This window comes from Orycteropus afer, unplaced genomic scaffold (genome assembly GCF_000298275.1).
Source record: "Orycteropus afer afer isolate SDZICR_OR568_19922 unplaced genomic scaffold, OryAfe1.0 scaffold00014, whole genome shotgun sequence".
Lineage (NCBI taxonomy): Eukaryota > Metazoa > Chordata > Mammalia > Tubulidentata > Orycteropodidae > Orycteropus > Orycteropus afer.
This window is the reverse complement of record NW_006921601.1, coordinates 6055664-6077750: the sequence shown is the minus strand read 5'-3', so window position 1 is coordinate 6077750 and position 22087 is coordinate 6055664. Positions and strand designations below refer to the sequence as shown.

The following is a 22087-nucleotide window of genomic DNA, read 5'->3' as shown; positions in this document are numbered from 1 at the left end:
AAATTCCACTGTAAAAGATATGGAAAGACATTATTAAATGTCTTCGACTAAAAGGTCAATCCACCAAGAGGATATAAACATAAATAAATATACACCCAATGACATGGCTCCAAAATATATTTAAACATATATATATATGATATATATATGTTTAAAACTCCTCCTTGTACACACAAATATAAGCAAATAATTCCTAATCAACTTTAGATTCCTAGAAAGAAAAAAGCATTCTATGAAATAAAATGACAAACTAAAGCAACTTAGGTGATTTATCTAACATTCACTCAGCATTTATTATCAGCGCAATAATCTTCAAGAACTCTATTAGCATCCTCACTTGCTTATAGTTGACAACTTTGAGGCAAAGAGAAATTAAACTTCTTTCCAATATTACTCATCTAGGTATGAACCTAGGTAGTCTCAAATTATAAATACTGGTACAACTGAGCAGCTACAATAATTATATAGTATTACTTGTAAGTAATTTACATACCAAAACCAGGCAGAAGTGGCATCTATAATGCTCTCTCTAAAAGCATTATCAGCCAGACGTTCTTCTGTAACTCATGTGGCAATAAAATGTGACTTCAACAGGATATTTATGATCTTCATTTATCCTATTTGAGGTCAATATTCACACTTTGTAAAAGGTGTAAGGATGTGTTTGACTATTGGTGCTGCTACAGATTTTAGTGGGATTGTCGCATAACAAGTATTAAATTAACCTTATTACCTTTCTGAAACCTGAAAAATTCTGAATTACATTTTCCTCCTAGGATTATGGATGAGGAAATGCTGATCTAAGTGAGAGATTTCTGCATATAAAATATAAACCTTAGCATTTTAATTCCTGAACAAGAATACTGCTAAAAGGTCTGTTGATTTATTTTTAGGGAGGCAGTCCAAGATGGTAACATAGTCAGATGCCTGAAAATGTCACTCTGGCAACAAAGACTGGACAAAACAAGTGAATCAGATATAGATGAGAACTTTGGAAGCCTGAACATCAAAGGTAAGGCTGAAGAAAGAGACTGAGTACTGAATGAAAGAGTGATATAAACACAGAGAATTTTGCATCACCAGCGCCCTGCCAGCTGAACCTGTACAACACAGCCATACTGAGACAAAGCAAGCAACATTTCCAGCCACCTCACCAGCAACGCCAGCCAAATACTCAGTCATCCTGCAACAGCAGAGAACAGAGATCTAAGCTCACACACAAAGCCGTAGCCACAATCTTAGCAAGACAGGTTATGAGACTCCAGTGCACCCAGACTAGCAAACAGAGCAGCACACATGCCCCACCTACTCAGATATATCAAAACAAAACAAAAAAACAGTATGCAGCAAACAAACATACAACAACAAAAAAATATATATAATAACACCTAAAGGCCTCAGACACAACAGGTAATAATAAATCACATAAAGAAGCAGGACAAGATAGCTCCAGCAAGTAACCAAAATAAACAACCAGAAAACCTCCTGGAAGAAGAAATAATAATGGAACTGCCTGATGAGGAATTCAAAAGACTAATACATAGGGTTCTCCAAGAGATCAAGGAAAACACAGACAAAGAAATAGAAGAATTCAGGAAAGCAAAACAAGAAAATAGACTATTGGAAACCATACAAAAACAGCAACTAGAAATCAAAAGATTAACAGTGAAATTTCAGAAATAGACAACTCAATCTCCCTCAACACCAAATGGAGGGAAGAAAATCAGAAAAAAGCATGAAGGAAATGAAGAAAGCCTAAGAAGTATGTGGGACACTATTAAGAGGAAAAATTTATGTGACTGGAATTCTAGAAGAAGAGGAGGCAAATACACACACAAAGAACTGCCAAAGATTTGCTGGCAGAAAACTTCCCTAATATCATGAAAGATGAGAAGATACCCATCAAGAAACTCAATGAACCCCATACAGGATAGAACCCCATAAGAAAGACACCAAGATATATCCTAATCAAACCTGCAAAACCAAAGACAAAGAAGGAATATTGAGAGCTGCTCAGGACAAACGAAAACCATGCAAAGCAAGAAGGCAATGTGATAAAATGTATAGAACCTTGAAAGAAAAAAACTGCCAACCAAGAATTATACAACATGTACTGTATAATAGCTGGTCAGGCAACATCTGACCACATACACATCTGTGGTCCCTTAAGTATATAACAGAGATCAGAAATCCTGATTGGAGAATGGGACATAGAGGACACACTTTGCTGAGTACTGTGGATTCTATTTGCTCTCACTAGCTTTCCAGGTCTGTACCTGCTGTGGCCCTGAGATAGAGAGTGGCAGAATGGATGAAAAACAAAAATTATCAATATGCTGTCTATAAGAGATACACCTCAGAGACGAAAACATAAATAAACTAAAACTCAAAGGACAGAAAAAAAGTATCATGCAAACAATAACCAAAAAAGAGCAGGAGTGGCAATAAAATACTTTAAGGCAAATTCCACTGTAAAAGGTACGGAAAGACATTATTAAATGTCTTCGATTAAAAGGTCAATCCACCAAGAGGATATAAACATAAATAAATATAGACCCAATGACATGGCTCCAAAATATATGAAACAAACTCTTTTCTCAATTTTGTCAACTTGTGGTGAGGAACAGAACAATTACAAAGAAATTGAACAAAGATACAGAAAATTTAAATGCCACAATCAACAAGCTTGAACTTATAGACACATACAGAACATGCCATTTCAACAGCAGTAAAGTGTACATTCATTTTCAATGCACATGGATCACCCTCCAAAACTGACCATATTTTATGCCACAAAGTAAGCCTCAGTAAAATCCAAAACATCAAAATAATACAAAGCATTTTAACCAATCAAAAGCTATTACAGAAGAAATCAGTAATAGGAACAGCAAGGAAAAATATCAAATACATGGAAAACTAAATAACATCTTCCTTAAAAACTACTGGGTAACAAAAGGAATCAAGTTGACATTTAAAAATTCCTAGAATCAAACATGAATGAGAACACTAAAACCTATGGGACATGGAAAAAGTAGTATTCAGAGGTCAATTTACAGCAACACACACCAAAAAAGGGCAAAAATCAAAACACTAACCTTACAACTCAAATAAACAGAAAGAGAGCTGCCAAAGTCCACAGTTAACAGAAGAAAGGAAATAATAAAGATTAGATCAGAAATAAAGGAAACAGAGAAGAAAAAAACAATACAATCAACAAATCCATAAGTTGGTTCTTTGAAAGGATCGATAAAATTGACAAACCACTGGTCAAACTGACAAAAGAAAAGTAAAACAAGCAAATAACTCAAAAGAGAAATGAGATGGATGACATTACAGAAGAACCAACTGAAATAAAAAGGATAACAGAATACTATGAAAAACTGTACTCCAACAAATTTGAAAAGCTAGAGGAAACAAATTTCTACAGACAGACCCATAAGAAGAGACTGAAGAAGTAACAATTATATAAAAACTCCCAACAACAAAAAAAAAGCCCTGGCCTGGATAACTTCACTGAGGCATTCTACCAAACCTTCAGAGAAGAGCTCACACCAATACTACTCAAACTATATTTCAGATCATAAAAAAAAGGAATACTCCCAAACTCTTTCTATGAAGCCAATGCATAACCCTGATACTAAAGCCAAGCAAAGATACCACACAATAAGAAAATTACAGACCAATATCCTGAAAAGTTGATGGTTCCAACTCACTCAGCAGCTCTGCAGGAGAAAAGACCTGGCAATCTGCTTCTGCAAAGATAACAGTGGAGAGTTCCAGTAACATGGCAGACTAGGCAGAAAGACTGCACAGACCCTCTTCAACAAAGAAAAGGGAAACCAATTAACACAGACACAGAAGATAATCCTGGACCCCTGAGCCTTGAAGGGAAGGATATAGAAGTGGAGTAAACCTCAACTAGCAGAAGAATTTGCATGAAAATAACAAAAAAGGAGACAGACGGAGCTGCGGTCTGGCAGCGATCCTGACGGCAGGGAACAGACAGCTTGGAGATTTCCGAGTGGTGGTAGGACCTAAGAAATAACCTAAAAATCAGTCCTGTTGCCAGGGACTGCACGGAGGACTACTCTGGTGGCTGGGGAATAAACGGAGAAGGTGAAGAGAAAGGTGGGCTGAGCTGTGGACTTTTGCTGGTCCGGAGGGTGCCACCATTTTGAATGTTACAAGCGGCTTGACCATTTTGGATATTTAAAGAGACAGCGCTCTCCGAGATTCCAGGGGCTTAAGAAGAGGTTCTGCTTTCCAGCAAACCCAAGGACACTCTGGACCTGCAAGAAATGAAAATGCCAACGATAAAAAAACAACCAAGAAGAGCCTGAATCACCCTTGGCTGCTCTTCACAAACATTTAACAGAGATCTATATACAACACCACCAAGATGCCTCGCAGACAACAGACTATCACAGTCCACATAAAGAAGCAGGATAAAGTAGTAGAAACAAGGGAGCAGGATACAGACCCAGAACACATCCCTGAGGAAGCAGCAGCATTGGAACTCTCTGATAAGGAATTCAAAAGAATTATCTTTACGTGTCTTCAAAGGATTGAGAGACAGACCAAAGAAAACACAGAAAAAACCTTAAAAGAATTTTGGAAGAAAATATAAGAACAAAATGACAAAATAAATGAAAAATTAGAAATGATTCTAAATCTACAGATAGAAATCCAGGAGATTAATACTAAATTGTCAGAAATAGATAACACATTGGAAGGGCAAAGGAGTAGAACTGATGCAATGGAAGACAGAATTAATAAGACTGAAGACAAATATCTGAATACTTCTTTGGAAAGGAATCAATCAGAAAAAAAATCAAAACAAAATGAAGAAAGCTTAAGGTTCATGTGGGATACCATCAAAAGGAATAACTTACGTGTCATTGGAATTCCAGAACAGGAAGAGAAAAACAAAACCACTGAGAAAATTGTCCAAGATTTGCTGGAGGAGAACTTCCCTGATATGATGAAAGAGGGGAATATATTCATTCAGGAAGTCCAACGAACCCCAAACAAGATAGCCCCCAAGAGAAAATCACCAACACACATGATCATCAAACTCATCAAATCCAGAGGCAAAGAAAGAATCCTGAAAGCAGCACGGGAAAAACAAAAAGTTACCTACAAAGGACAGCCAGTAAGAATAAGCTCTGATTTCTCAGCAGAAACCATGCAAGTGAGAAGGCAATGAGATGGTATATATAAAACCCTGAAAGAGAAAAATTTTCAACCAAGAATTATAATACCCAGCAAAATTGTCCCTCAAATATGATGGTGAAATTAGGAGATTTCCAGATAAGCAGAGACTAAGGGAATTTGTTAAAACCAGACTGACCTTACAAGAGATGCTAAAGGGAGTCCTTTGAACAGAAAAACAAAAATAGCAAATAACAACCGACCATTAACACACAAGATGACATAACCCAGAAACCACAGCTATGGATATATCCAAAGTAAAATAAGCTTACAAGAGTATAAACAGGGAACCACAGACATCAATTGGAAAGTGAGGACAACTACAAACAAAAAGAGGGAAAAGACTGTAGTTACAGAACTTGGACTGGACAAGAAAATAAAACCCATCAATATGCTGCCTCCAAGAGACACACCTTACAGATAAAGGCAAAAATAGACTAAAAATCAAAGGTTGGTAAAAGATGTATCAAGCATGTGGCAACTATAAGAGAGCAGGAGTGACAATATGGCGATTCCTTCTAAAGTTGGAATTAGAAATACCATTTGACCCAGCCATTCCATTACTAGGTATATACTCTAAAGAAGTGAGAGCCATGACAAGAACAGATATATGCACACCCATGTTCATCACAGCACTATTTACAATAGTCAAAAGATGGAAACAACCTAGACAGCTCAGGAGGCAAGAGTGCATGGAGGGATGGACACTGGGAAGAGGTAACTGTAGGGAGGAGGTGGGAGGGGAGCTGTTGCATTGTGGAAACTGTGGTCAATGTCATGAGACAAAGTGTATGTGAACTGTTGTATGGAAAGTGAATTTCCTCTGCAAATCTTCACCCAAATCACAAACAACAACAACAACAAAAAAGATAAAAGCAAAGAAAACCCAATGGGGCAGTTTTTCCCATGGAGTTGCTACGGAGTGAAAACCGTCTCAATGGCACCCAACAACAGCCTTCTTCAGGGAGAAAATGTATTTAAGAATTTAATATCTCAACATATTTTTAAAAAGGTAAAGGTAGCCTTTCCTAGAAAACTAGATTCTTTTAAATAGATACTTTAAAATAGATTCTTTTAACTAGATACTAGTTAAAAAGGGAGCCAAAGTAAATTGCCAGGAATAAAAAAGACCAAGTAAAATGTTCAACTAACAATTATTGTTAAAGACTATTAACATGATTAACTGACAAGATTATTTTAAAGTGTTGTGAAGTTACACCTAACAAACATCTTAAAAGGTGACCTGTACCTTTCTGTGAGTCAATAAAACAATAACAATTTATAGATAGAAACCATTTGAACTCTCCAATCTGATTAAAGAAACTGTAATTATACACAAAATTCCCCTTAACAAGAAAGGTGAGAACTATAGTATACAGTTCTTTCTACCTATCCAACCCAGAAGAGGTTTTGAATAGTCATTAGGTATTCTTCTCTCCTAGCTTCCCCATTATATGCAGCTCTGGTGGCACAGGGTCTAAGGCATTTGACTGATAATCAAAAGACTGGTGGTTCAAACCCATCAGCCACTCCATGGAAGACAGAGCAATCTACTTCTGTAAAGACTTACCACCTCAGAAACCCAATGGGAGTCACTACGAGTCAGAATCAAGTGGGTTTGGTTTTTTGGTTTTGGTAGCTTCCCCACTACACTGAGTAGTGGACTGGGAGTTTAGTGATATTGTCACAGAATGTGCTTTCTTACTACTGCAATCTCTAACAATATAAAGTATAAAATAGAGACTTTGTATAATTGAGTATAAAACAAATCTTACTAATTTTTCATCTAAGCTAATGAGTAAGAAAGTAAATTATGGTACTAAATTACTATCCTTTAAGACCTGAAAGTTCCTGAAAGCATGAAAACGTGATTGACACTAACAAATGCCTACTACTATAAGACTATGATGTGCCAAACTGGTGACCACACTCAAAGGAAATCCTTCAATACTAGTACATAATTTTTCTGTTAAAAACAAACAAACAAAAAAAACCCTAAAAGATCACATCCAAACTCCCCATCATGACATTCAAAATCCTCTTTAAGATAACCCCAATTTAACAGTCTAAAATTATCCCCAACTTCTCAGCAGAAATTATACATACCATTCAATGGCCTCCTCACTACTAACTGAAGAAAGTATCTCATTTCCACCTCTGTACTTTTCTTTGTTCATATTACTCTATACGATATGACATGCTTTCCTCATAAATTTATTTCTGTGCTCCTTCAACTGACAAGCATTTCCCAAGGATCTATGCTCCTGAAGGCCACCACCACTTCCGATTTCTCCATGAATTTTCTTAGAACTGCTTTAGTCCACTCCACACAGATCCCTTGTGAACACCTGTGCTCCACAAATGAACACTGGCTGAATGAACTGGAATTCCAATATTGTAGCAGCCTCCTATTTAAAATCCCTGTCACACTCTCTCCTGCTAAGATTAGAGGCCAGGAGAGACTTGAACTTCCTCAATGATAATGGCAACTTATTGTTATTCTCTCTAATTTTAGTCACTCACTTACCAGAGCTATAGCAACTGGCACTCTGACAGAGGTTGAAGCAACAGCTGGAACATTCCTTAGCAGGAAGATGGGTAGCTGGTGGGAACACAAGAAAACACCAGTACCAATGCTGTAAATGGTATAGTCCTCTCCTGCTCCGAACAAAAGCAGCAGTTCATCAGCTACTTTGAGGTAGGCCCAAAAGGAGTATTGGAGGCTAACTAACAGTCTCAGAGTTAGAGTGTTCACAATGGCATCTGTGTAGCTGTTGTTGTTGTTGTTATGTGCCGTTGAGTCGGCCCCAACTCATAGCGAACTCTCCTTGGGTTCCAGAGGCGGTATCAGTACACAAGTAGATTGCCCAACCTTCCTTCTGAGGAGTGGCTGATGGGTTTCAACCACCAGCCTTCTGGTTAGCAGTCAACCGCCTTAGGCACTATGCTACCAGAACTCCTTGTCTAGCTGTTAGGACAGGAAATAAAGTCACCACCACGGTGTAAAATGCTTCCTCATGCCTTCTTCATAATTTCCCCATATCAAAACTTTCAAGTGCCTACTGATTTCATTATTTTTCACCACACAACTAAGAAAATCCCTTCAACATATGGCTTACCATTCTTAGTGCTACACTTCAACTTCCAAGGTGAGAATTTTTTCTAATGCCTAAACTCTGACCTAAAAGTGATTATTTGGCCTAAAAATCTTTTTTACTGATATTAATTATTTATGTCAACTATAATTTGCTCAAATGTGTAAACACTATGAACAGGTGAGTGTGAAGCCCTCAGAACACATTCATTTTTAAAAGACATGAAATTCCAACATACTCTTCTCAAAGAATTAGAAGTAGGTTCGTGAAACTTAACAACCCAAATTAGGATAAAAATTCACAGAAAGAAAGAATAAAGAGCACTACTTCTCAGTGTACTTTGATCACCTTTCACATTCTAAAACAGCTTATCTGAAGCCCTTTGACAGCACATATTAAGGAGTCCAATTTTTTAGATAACTTTGTAAAAATACTAAATTGAAATTAACATGTAATTCACTAACTTTAAAAATATATACCAAATGCAATTTTAGATGTTAAGACAAATCGGTTACATTTTCTTACATTCTCAAAAGTCTGCAGGAATGGAGAGAGACACTTACTCATAATTTTTCACAAGCTGATAAAGGCAGAGAAGAATTCCTAGCCAACAAGCACTGTTATCAGACTGAAGATAAAAGCCAATTTTGTCCACAATGGCAGTCCAGCGGCTTGGATAGTCATGTTTGATGATGTGATGAATGCATGTAGTAAGCTGTACCCTTTAAGTGCAAAAATAAAACAATAAGGAGGAAGAAATGCTACATAGATAAAATTTTGCTAACACACACATAGAAAATGGCTGTTTACACCAAACCTAGTTTAAAATAAGTGTCCGATATTTGAATTTATATAGACTGCAGATGACTCCAAATAAGTCACTCATCAAAAACTGTTCCTGATTTTAAAAAAGTTACCAAATTTTTTATGAATGGAAGTGTTCTATTTTTTTATCCCTGACTACCATCAACTGAGAATGAGAAATCTCATTTAAGAACATCGACTTAATTATTACTTAAAATTCTTCAAAATCATGTAAAAATAGAAGCTTTCACACATCAAAATGCTACAGTAAGTTGAAAAATACATATATACCTTATGAGTTCAGGAGAGTGGATAATGGCTTCTACAATATTTTCTCGAATACAATGTCGATCTTCTTCTGGAATAGTATAAGGGGATATATCCCCTGGTGTTGTTTCTCGATCAGGCCAATACTGTGTTATCATATTTTTCAAATATATAACACCTAAAATATAGACCAGTTTAACAAGAAAAGTTTACTCTGATGAACTGTAAATATCCCGTGTGCCTACTTCAGTGATTTTTTTCAGACCAATCACTACTCTTTCACACACAAAACACCACAATCCATTCTTTCAAAAGTTGATTATAAAATATCAATAGAATACTCTCAACTACAACAATTTACCCACAAAGTTACTATCAAACACAAAGCCTGCAGACAAATTATAAACAAAATTGTTACTTTTTACATCTCATATACTCATACCACTTTTTTTTTCCTGCTGTCTATAGAAAGTATTTACTAAATCAGTTTTCCAAATGAAGCCTCTAAAGACAAAATCATTTACACATGGTTATCAGGGGTGGGAACGGAGGGAACACTTGGGGGGTTGGGGAAGCAATGACCCATGTCACTTTAGTTTTGTGTTTCACTGTACATAAATTTATTTCAATAAAATGTATTAAAAAATTATTTACACATACTGTACCCATATAGCTTCTATGATTAAAATAGTAACATAAAGGCTGTTATTTTTCCTTAAAATAAGAAAAAAAAACAAAAACCAGAATATAAAGGTTTAAATCCAAATATTTCAATTCATGTTATTTTATAGAATTTATTATTATTATAAAAATTGTAGACTACTATTTCCTATGTCAACAATCATACTGCTACGTTTGCACACTGCTCCTAGTGATGCTGGTTAACCACTTGGCTGCTAACTGAAAGGGCGGTAGTTTGAATCCACCAGCCCTCTGTGGGGAAAAGATGGAGCACCCTGCTTCTCTAAAGATTACAGCCTTAGAAACGCTATGGGACAGATATGTTCTCCTTTGTGGGGTTGCTAACAGTCTGAATTAACTCAGCAGTAAAAGGTTTGATTTTTGGCTTATTTAACAAAGTAGGACTTCCTGTGTGGCCAAACAATTAAGGGCTGGAATACTAACTGAAATGCTGATGGTTCAAACACACCCAAATACACATCAGAAGACAAGCCTGGCAAACTACTTCCAAAAGATCACAGCCTTGAAAACCCTATGGAGTGCAATTCTACTCTGCACACATGGGGTTGCCACAGAGTCTAAATCAATGGCTATCAATTTTAACAAAGTTAACTCAAATTGATGATATGGAAAAATCTGAACTGCTAACAATGCTTTTTCTTCCAGTCCTCTCAAAAAGAGAAACAAAGAGAAAAAGTTAAACAGAAATGTTCAATCACAAATGTACTTTGCAAAGTTATTATAAAAATAAATTAATTTCTAAATTCTCCAAAATACTGGCTCTTCTCCTCTGATTAGGAATTAACTCTTAATCAGAATCTTAATTCTATTTAAATAAGGATAACTAATATAACTGGGATTTACACTTTTCTTTATCTTGGGAATTAAAATAATATCCCATCTTTTATGATTTCAAAACAAGAGTAAGACCGTTCTTTATAATAACCTTTCAACAAAAGTTCTGAGATAACCTATATGTATAATATAAAAGAACACTGACTCAGTATGTGGGACTGACATATTACAGAATTTGGAGTTCTCAGATCTAAAATAGAACAAAGATCAACATTAATACTTGATGCAGCCCCTGCATCTTCTGGATGTAGCCTTTGAGCACTCTTTTCCATCATAATGGATAAAGGAACACAATATAGGTACTTATTTGTACAATTTTGAGCCAGTATTTCAGAAGTTTTTTTGTTAAAAAAAACCTGGCCCAATAGAACAGAAACAACTGGGAATTGTACTACTTCATGATTCATAATATAACCCATCTAGAATGCTTGGATTTGATGACTACAAAGATGAAATTTCCATATGCTATCAATTATAGAGCATTATTCAATTACAGTTATTATGAGTTGCCATAAGTCAGCTACAACTCATAGCAACCTCAACCCCATGTACAACAGAATAAAAAATTGCTGGTCCTACGCCATCTTCACAATTGAGTCTAACAATGCAGCCACTGTGTAATTTAAGTGCCTTTCAACCTAGGGAACTTATCTTCCATCATTACATAGGACAATATTCCGTTCTGATTCATAAGGTTTTCACTGGCTGATTTTTGGAAGTAGATCACCAGGCCTTTCTTGCTAGTCTATCTTAGTCTGGAAGGTTCACTGAAACCTGTCCACAAAGGGTGACCCTGTTGGCATTTGAAATACCATTGGCATAGCTTCCAACATCACAGCAACAAACAAGCCACCACAGTACAACAAAAGTGATGGATAGGTGGTAGATTCAATTATTGCAAGGGTACAAATTTTATGTTAATGATTATATTTTTTAAAACTTGACAAACTGCTACTGGTTTATACATACTGATAAACAATTTTCTAGTATAATTTAATTTTGCTAATACACAAATTTCTAGAATATGTTAAGACCCCTTATAAAAGCTATCTAAAAAGCTTATCTAAAAGCTAACCAAAAGGGAAAATGTCAACTTCACTAGTAAGAGAAATGACAGCATCCCTTCTCTACTACATTAGAAATTTTATAAAAATAGATTTGTTGCTGATCATGGTCCAATGAAATTACTAAATTCTATCACAGTGATGCTAATATTGGCTTTAAAAGAAATGACAAACAATTTACATCCATCTATTTATTTACTAAGGAGCTCTGGTAGCATAGTGCCTAAGGCACTTGACTGCTAACCAGAAGGCTGGTGGTTCAAACCCACCAGCCACTTCTCGGAAGGAAGGTTGGGCAGTCTGCTTCGATAGAGATACTGCCTTGACAGCACACAACAACAACAACAACAACTGAGAAATGGTTCATTGCATATAGGGTATTTTAGTAGACTACTTAGCTTTAAAATATGAAGACTAAGATTGTTAAAAAAAAAAAAATTCTATACAATGTTAAGTGAGCACAAATAAAAGAAAATCTTTTTTAAAGCACAGGGAAAAAGAACAAGAAATAATACCAAATATAAGGTTTCTTAAGAATGGTGAAATCATTGGTACTTTTTGTATTTTCCATAACAAAATGAACACATTTGAAAATAAAGAGAAGAAATTAAAGATGTGAATGCCATGTTTTCACATTTTGAGGGACTAGCTCAAAAGCTGAGCATCATTCTTTTACTTCAACTAAATATATTAGTTCTTTAAACTCTGCCACCAAATATCAAGGCACTTGCTATTTGTAGTATACACCTGAGGGCAAACCAATGCTCAGAGAAGTAAATCACTGAAGGGTCAACTCAAGAACTTCTGATATTCAGCCAAGAACCTTTTAAACAGTGTATTTACAAAAACTCAAGAAAATAATTCAGAAACTTGCCTGCCTGTCTCACAGGTAATTCCAGTTGTTCCGACATAGTTATCTGAAGCAGCGTTGACACAAAATTCAGAGACTTGTGTGCCTACAAAGAAACAGATTTTAAGTTTCTGTAAATACATATATTTTAAAATATCAGAGCCAAGGAATTTCAGTATTCTTCTACTGCTTGGCTTCTACTCAACAAGTTGTTCTCATTCCTATTTCCTTCATGGGGTTTTCACTGGCTAATTTTTGGAGTAGATCACCAGGCCTTTCTTGCTAGTTTGTCTTAGTCTGAAGCTTCACTAAAACCTGTCCACCATGATTTCACAAGGTGAACTCAAACTAATTTAATAATCTAACTCCTAAAACATTTTGCATTTGCCTGTATATTGCTGCACTTTTCATCTACCATAGCTAATATTCTTAACCTACATTTAGTGCAGCAGTTCAAAAACAAAATCCTCTTGTGATAGTTATTTCCCCAATTCAGAAATAATTGTTCCATAGAGGTGTTCTGTTAAGTTGCAAGGCACGAACTAAATCACAAAAATTAATAGCTATGGAGAGTGGTTTCAAAGATGTTAAAGTTTTACATTTTGATATGGCTGCTGTTTTACATAGGTGTGTTCAATGTGCAGAAATCAATAGACTGTATCTTTATGAAGTAGCCCTCATGATACAGTGGTTATAGAATGGTCAGCAGTTTGAATCTCCTAGTCACTCTACGGGTGAAAAGATGTTGACAGTCTGTTTCCATAAAGGTACAGCATTGGAAACGCTTTGGGGCAGTTCTATAATGTCCTATAGAGTTACTCTAAGTCAAATTTGACTAGATGACAATGGATTATACCTTAGGATCACTTTTCTGTATGCATGTTATATTTTAAGAGAAAGTTAAAAACCAACAGCTTTGAACATAAAATAAAAGGTACAAATCATATGATCACAATTTAATAAATACATGAATATGCAATGCAATGTATACAAAAAAATAAGAATACATTAGAATTGCTAAGTTATCTTTAGGGTTGTGGAATTATTAAGATCTATTATTAACACATTATCTACTTTCTAAATTGTGCACTATGGACCTAGATCACTTTCATCAACAGTACAAAATAAGTTACATTAAGATTCCTAAATCTGTCATATTTGCTTCTAATATTTTAAAAGAACAGATACATTCAAGTTAAAGATCTTCTTGTATGTTTTCCCAGTTCTATTTTCCTCTCCTAACATAACCATATAATGAAGTCTCCTTCCAGCCCAAGTTTTAGTATTTTTCTGTACATGAATAAAATTGTGATTTGTATTTGTTTCTTCTTTATAGACATTTTCCAAACATTTTAAAAACACATTCTTCACTGCAAAAATAAAAATAAAAAAAAGAAACATATTTTTACAAGTAGAAAATTTTCCTTGTGGATATAAAAATTTCTTGCATACTAGAACACAGAGTAATACTTTATTCACTCCAAAAATATTTATTAAGGAGTTCTTTGTACAAAATACTAAGAAACTGAGAACTGGGTCCATGATCTCTTTTTACTGAAGCAATAGAAGATAATCAAATAGGTAATTTCAATAAAATATAATGGAATAAGTAGAGAGCACAATAAAAGAATCAAAAAGAGAATCTCCTAACAAAGACTTGAGGAAACAGGTTAGGAAAAGCATCCTAGAAGTAATACCTAAACTTGATACCTGAAAAGAAGATAGTCAGGTGAAAGGGGACATACTTACCCTTTCCAGTACTCAAACTGAGATATCTGACTGGCAATGAATAGATTAATACCATCACATTCTTAAAACATACTTCCATTTTCAGCATTCAGTATACCATTTTTCCTTACTTCACTCCTTCTCAGAAGGAGCCCTGGAGGTGCAGTGGTTGCTTAACCAAGTGCTCACTTGCTAACCAAGGAGTCAGTGGTCCAAAGCCACCAGCCACTCCACAGGGGAAAGATGTGGCAGACTGCTTCCATAAAGATTTACAACCTTGGAAACCTTACGGGGCAAGTCTACTCTTACAGTCCTGTAAAGCCATTATGAGTCAGAATCACCTCAACTGCAATGGGTTTCTCCTTCTTAGGTCTGTTTATTGGTTCCCCACACTCTGTTTTCTCTATCAGTGTCAGAATTCACTAGGACTCAGTCATAGGCTAGCTTTTCTTTTCCACTCCCTAATTGACCTCAGTCCCATGTCTGTAAATACTATCTATAAGCTAAATGCGTATTTCCAGGCCAGACCATTATTAACAGACCTGGCCATTTAACCTCTCTACCTCATTCTCTCACAGACTTCTCAAACTTTACATTAAAAAAAAAAGAAGAAAAGAAAAAAACAAACTCACTGCTACCGAGTAATTTCTGACTCATAGCAACCCCCACTGGGTTTCTGAGGCTGTAAATCCTTATGGAAGTAGATAGCCCTATCTTCCTTCCTCGGAGCAGCTGGTGGATTTGAACTGCTGACCTTCTGGTTAGCTGTCAAGTGCCTTATCCACTACACCACCAGAGTTCCTTTAACTTTACATTACTATGTTTAAAACATCTCTTCCCTTAAAAACCTGTTATTCTACTGCCTGTACCACCTCCCCCAACACTATCCTCAGAGTTGATGTCAAAAACCTGAATGTCATCTTTAACACTTCCACTTCTTCATTCTTCAGTTCATTACATCAAGTCCCGTCATTTCTATATTCAAACTGTTTTATTTAATACATCCACTTTCTTCATTCCCATTAACACTGCCACACTTGTCCAATTGACTATCATCCCTCTTAATTGAACTACTGCCAACCATTCTCCATTTAGCAGCCAATGATCTTTTAAAACTGTAAATCAATCTTTTTTACACAAACCTTTTAACAATTTTCTACTGCACTTACAACAAAACCCCAAGTCCTTCTCAAAGCCTATATACAGCTATGATCTTGCCTCTCTATTTATTTCTTCAGCCTAATTTAAAGATAACTTTCTCACTGTTCACTCTGCCTTACCAACCTTAGAGTCTTTCAACAAGAAAGAAACATTACCCCATTCACAGTCTCTGCACAGGGCTGTGACTTTTTGCCTACAATACCGCACCTCAAACTGGTTGCCAGTTTGCATTCTTTGGGTCTCAGCTTAAACATTATTTCCTTAAAGAAGCCTTTACTGTTTGATCACTCAAGCTTAGGGCTTCCTATTACTCTCATAATACTCAATATTTTTCTTCATCAATATTTATCACATACTTGTAATATTATTTATAGACTGGTTTAATGTCTACCTCTCCCATGAATTAGACTTTAAGCTCCACTGAGAGTACGGCCTAAATATATACACAGTTCCTCATATAATACTTGGCACTTAAGATATACAATATGAAGCACCAACAAATAAAGCCTTGGAAGCAGATGTGATCACACAGTAAGAGAAAGAGTATTTATATTTAGAAATCAGACAGATGAACCCACAAAGGACACTACTATCCATACTATTATGGTACTTTTCAAGTCATTTATATTACAGTATCTATCTTATCTCCTGGATAAGGTACATCAAATTGTGAAATCCTGGATTGGACTGTCAGAGTAAAGACAGTCCTCCTAGTTTTGTACAGCTACATTATGCCATTTCCTAGCTTGTTAACCTTTGCCAAGTTGATTCAGCAAGTCTAAGTCTCAATTACAAAATGAGTGTAATAAAATCTACTCCACAGGATGGTTGTAAGGAATAAATAAAATAACATATGGAAAGTATTTCAGCAAATATCAAGACCTAACAAAGGTTATGTTCTTTATATATCTATATGCAGTAGAATCTCATCTTCTGCCAAGAGTATGGTATAAAGTCACTCTGACATAAATGGACTATAACCAAATTACCCTTTAGTTCCTTAAATCATACATAAAATACAGCATATGAGATTCTGAATATATGAATTCTCTTCCCAACACAGAAGTTTTTCTTCTGGGTTGGAAAGATTACTTCCTATGATTGGAACCCCATATGAGTTGTTGGTTTATATTTAAGAGTCTTGTTAATGTAACAAAAACCACAACCATTACTGCTGTTGTTAGCTGGACACATATGTAGCTACCTTTATATGAATTAAAAGCAAGCATATGATGCTTTTCACTGATCTTCCCATGGCACAACAGGTACTCCATAAACGTTATGTGAACAATGGAACTTAAATTTATTAACTTTTAATTTCTTAAGATTCAGATACAAAAATTAAAACCGTAAGAGTATTATATTTTTATCATCTTAACAGGGGATGCCTATCCGCAACACCAAAACAGTTTTAGAATCACACAGATAAAAAATTAAAACTTTTATTATATACCCTCCCAAAATCAGTATAACTTAAAAAAAAAAAAAAAAAAGGCAATTAAAAAAGGGACAATATCTGTAACATATGACAGAGTTAATCATGCCAAAAGAAAAATGAGTGAAGAATATGTATAGGCAAATTATAATAGGATTAGTACTACTGGACAAAAGAATTATCTATTCTGAAATACACGTAATACACCAAAATGCTGGTAAGAATGTGCAGTTCTCAAACAGTGCTGGTAAGTGTAGAAAACAGTACAACTGTTTTAGAAAACTGGCAGTTTCTAACATTCACCTATCATAGAAAACAAAACAAAACCATTTGCCATTTAATTGATTCTGACTCCTAACAACCCAATTGGACAGAGTAGAACTGACCCACAGGGTTTTCTTGGCTATAATCTTTATAAAAGTAGATTGCCAGGCCTTTCTTCCATGGCAATTTTACCTTTAGCTATAGATCCAAGAGAAACGAGTGCCATCTATGCCCACAGTAATTCATGTCCTTTGACAAGTGAATGGATAAACTGTGGTTCAATGAAATACTACACAGCAAAACAAATCAGCCTATACAATCAAGCAACACAGATCTAAAAACCTGGTGAGAGAAAGAAATCAGACTTCCTGCATATAAAGCATGTGATTCTGTTCATATGAAGTTCAAGGCCAGGCGAATATAATCAGAACAATGGTAACCCACAGGGAGAGGAGTACTAACTAAGAGTCTCTCAAGGGAACTTTTAAGGCCAATGAATATATATATATATATATATTTTTTTTTTTTTTTTTTTTTTGGTGCAGTGCCTAAGGCATATGACAGCTAACCAGAGAAGGTTGGTGGTTCAAACCCATCAACCACTCCATGGAAGAAGATGGGGCAATCTACTTCCGTAAAGATTTACTGCCTTGGAAACGCAACTCAATGGCAGTGGGTTTGGTTATGTATGTATATATAAACATATATTTATCTTGATCTAGGTAATAATTCACTGAGCTGTATCATTATTTGAGCTTTGTACTGTATGTAAGTTAGTCCTCAATTCTGAAAAGTCAACAAAATCATTTTTACCCAAATGTTCATAGCAATATTATTCATAACAGCTAAATGGAAACCACCCATGTGTTGCCAAACGATGAATGGATGAGTAAAATGTGCTACATTCATACAATGAAATATTATTTGGCATTAAAAAGAAATAAAGTCCTGACACATACTATAACATGGATAAACACTGAAAACATGGCAAGTAAAAGCTGCCAGTCACAAAGATCCCATATTGTATGATTCTATTTATATGAACTGTCTAGAATAGCCAAATCTATAGACAAAAAAATCAGACTGCTGGTTGCCTAATGTGGTGTAGTAAATTACTTAGTGTGGCTTTTCTACCCATAAGTCTTTGTAAACTCCAAGGTGGGATTTTCTATGAGCAACTGAGGAGCTTCTGATTGCTGAAGTTGTCCACCTGGAGTATTTCCGTTGGGAATGGCACAAAACAATGTTCTGGGAGGTGCCCACTCTCTCTCAGGTGCTTAGAGTTCTGATACTATGATTGGCTAGTTTGACCACCCTGCCGGGCTCAAAAGGAGGCCTCCTGGAGGCAGAACTCTCTGACTGCTGGTTGAGGAAGACGTGCTGCTGAAAGGGACACGTGCTACTGAAAGAGACACGTGTTGCTGGGAAAGAGACATAAGAGACACGCGTTGCTGAGTAAGACACCGAGGGACATGCACTGCTGGGGGAGAGACTGTGAGAGACTTGGCTGAGAGACAGTGGGCTGGGAGAGAGACTGAGTGCTTTTCCTGAACTTGAATTGTAGCCTGGTGTTTCCCTAATAAACCCCGTAATTTTTGAGTTCTGCGTGGCCACTGCAGCGAATTATCGAACCCAGGAGAGAGGTGGAGGGTGCTTTGGGAGGAAGGGTTGGAGAAAGGGCTGGAGGGAGGCAGCATGTGCGGCCTTGCAGTAATAGGCCTTGGGCTATTGATGGTGATTCTGCCTTCCTCTTGTAGGGTTACAGGAGGTCAGAACATGTGGCCTCCCTGCCATTTTTGCACCTAGGATGGGGGGGGGGGTCTTAAGGGAAATTGGAAGTGATTGCTAGTGGGTATGGGGTTTCCTTATGGGGTGATAAAAATTATTTCAAGTTAATTTCACTGCCGTAAAAAAGAAAAAAAAAGTGTAAACAAAACAAGGGCAATGGAGGGCAACAGTGTTACTTTCAAGACAGCTAACCTCACCAAGAGAAAGAATAAAGGGTATTTCTGTCAGGGGAGCAAACCTAACCTGCTGTGTATATATCTTCAACCCAGCTGAAATCCCTGGAGAAAGCCTTTTAGAGAGTTAACAAATAGACTTAAAGTAATACTAAATACCAAACGTAAGACTCCCAAGAAAATTGAGACAGAAAGTACATTATTGGTTGCTTGCTTGAAGTTGGGGGCTGAAACGGGGATTAACTATAAACTGGGATAAGAAATTTTATCAGGGTATTGGAAATGTTCCAAAATCGGACTGTGGTGATGGTTGTATACCTTGATATATTTTCTAAAAATCATTGAATTTCACTTAAATGAATTTTATACAATGCAAATTATACATCAATAAAGTTAAAATTTAAAAAGGAGAAAGCACATATTTTTAATTATAAAGCAGATTAAAAAAAGATATATTTCACCCCAATCACAAAAAAAAAAGGCATATATTATTAACTCTACAAATGAGGAAAAAAATTCTTTCAAGCATTAAGTGATCTCTAACAACTTTCCAGCATTCTTGGGTATACCAAATGATCACATATTATCTTTAGTATTTTTATGATTAAAAATATCACTAGTATAAATCTTTATCACAAAAAAACCTTCATAATTTGGGTAATTATTCTCAATAGTTTAGCAAATAGTAATACATGCCTCATAAAACACTACTACAGATCTTTAAGTTGAATGAAAGATGAATATAACTTCTGGATGTTAGTCACTAATTATAGGCTTAGTCTCCTCTGTGATCTCCTACCTTCTAACAAAGAGAGAACCAGGACAACTGAAGCAACAGATAGATGGATCATTAAACATCATTAAAAAACGCACTGCTGTTGAATCAGATCTGACTCATAGTGACCACTCCTTGGGTTTCTGAGGCGATATCACTAGAGAAGTAAGATTGCCCAACCTTCCTTCTGAGGACTGGCTGGTGGGTTTGAACCGCCATCCTTCTAGTTAGCAGTCAAGTGCCTTAGGCACTATGCTACCAGAGCTCCTAAACATCATTAAATAGGGCTAAAACTCATAATACATGAGTTTAAAAGCTGCTAACCACCACACATACACACAAAAACCCCACCTTTCTAGACAACTTATTTTCTCATTATCTGTCATCAACCCAGATAATTTCACCATTCACCCTTAATCCATCCCCTCAAAATTCTGAAACAACCCCAACTCGATCCACTTACTACTACTTACAGACACTATAGAGATTTTAAAAAATCACTCTAAGGTAGGTTATGAGACTAATTCTAACTGGGTTAACAGGTAAAATTTCAAGTCAGATCCTAAAGAGATGGGGAGAAAAGATAATAGGAAAACTATGGGTTAAAGAGAAAATTAGGAAAATGAAAATGGAAGGCAAAAATGCAGAGTGTAAGCTGTGTTAAGTGTAGAATTTTTGGAAAACTTTTTACACTATCAGATTTATGCTAAATGAAGATGAAGTCTTGAAGCAGTATGAAGGAAGTAATTAAAGGATAAATGACTATAAAACGTAATGGATGGAAAACTATTACATCCACTCCTCACTTATGGACATAGAGTCCAAAGACCTGGTCATTATGCAAAAACTGACATTATGCAAAACTGAGGTGTCTACAACATCACCTCAGCCCCTCACCTGTACTGTGAATATCCTGCCAGGCCTCTGCTGAGATCACCTGCCACTGCCACATCACCCATGTTGCCTCAGGAGAGCATGGCCCCTATATTGCCCACAGAGAAAGACTCCCACCCCCAGTCTTCTAGAACCAAGTATTCCAAGCACTGCCCTCCTCCCCATTCCCAGGGTGCCATCCCTCTCCTGCCCTCACATCTTCAAGATGGGTATTTTCAGGACAGGGGGTTCTGGCTCATCCCCTCAATGACCCCAAAATGCCCTTAGTGGCTTTGTTGGGGGGGGCCTAGGTGCCCTGGGGAAGGGGGTACACACTACACACTGGGTCCTCCTGCCAGCCCCTTACTCAACCATCCTCTGGCAGGGAGGCCCTGCTCCACTCTACTCTAAGTCCCCACGAGAACTGACAATCCAGAGCTTCCTCTGAGACTCTGATGGCCCGGCCTGGCCTCTGACCTTGACCTTAAACTCCAAGTACTGCCAGCCATTTACCCCGACCCCACCCACGTAGCCTGCCCTGGCCTCACCTATGCCTGCTCAGGAAGGGGCATCTAGGAAGGATAAGGGACTATACAAGTGATAGTCAGTTCTGCAGGCCCCAGGTACCCAAGTGTCCTGTCTCAGGGCTCCTTCTGACAGACCCAGCCTGTCCCTGCTACTCTTTGGGGCTGGGAGCTGGGGCCAGACCCCTGGCTTCAGCTTCCTCTGTGGCCCCAAGGGCAGCCACTTTCAGGGCACTGGCCTCATTCCAGCCCCTACCCTCTCTCCACTCAGCACCCCAACATCTCAGGGAGACCACACCTCCTCTTTCCTGCATAAGCTTCCTTTCTACATGCATTAGAGGGTCCGTGAGGGACTTTGGTGTTCATTATTGCCACACATGTGTCTTTAATGCACAAAACAGTAGAATAGAAAAATGGAAGCTTTGGTTTCGTAGCGGCTAAGGCACCAGGAGGTTGGCGATTCAAACCCACCAGCCACTCCTCAGAAGGAAGACTGGGCAATCTACTTCCGTAGTGATACTGCCTTGGAAACCCAAGGA

General features: G+C 36.9%; 1 protein-coding gene across 1 annotated transcript in view; it reads right to left on the bottom strand.

Annotated features, from left to right (window-relative positions):
* The window catches only part of IPO7 (importin 7), a 71818-nt gene that overhangs the window by 34148 nt on the left and 15583 nt on the right, over positions 1 to 22087 (bottom strand). The window contains exons 2-4 of the mRNA XM_007955017.2: positions 12852 to 12933; positions 9402 to 9555; positions 8870 to 9028 (exon numbers count right to left, since the gene is read on the bottom strand). Of these exons, the coding sequence (XP_007953208.1) occupies positions 8870 to 9028; positions 9402 to 9555; positions 12852 to 12933 (395 nt within the window). The remainder of the gene's footprint in view (positions 1 to 8869; positions 9029 to 9401; positions 9556 to 12851; positions 12934 to 22087) is intronic.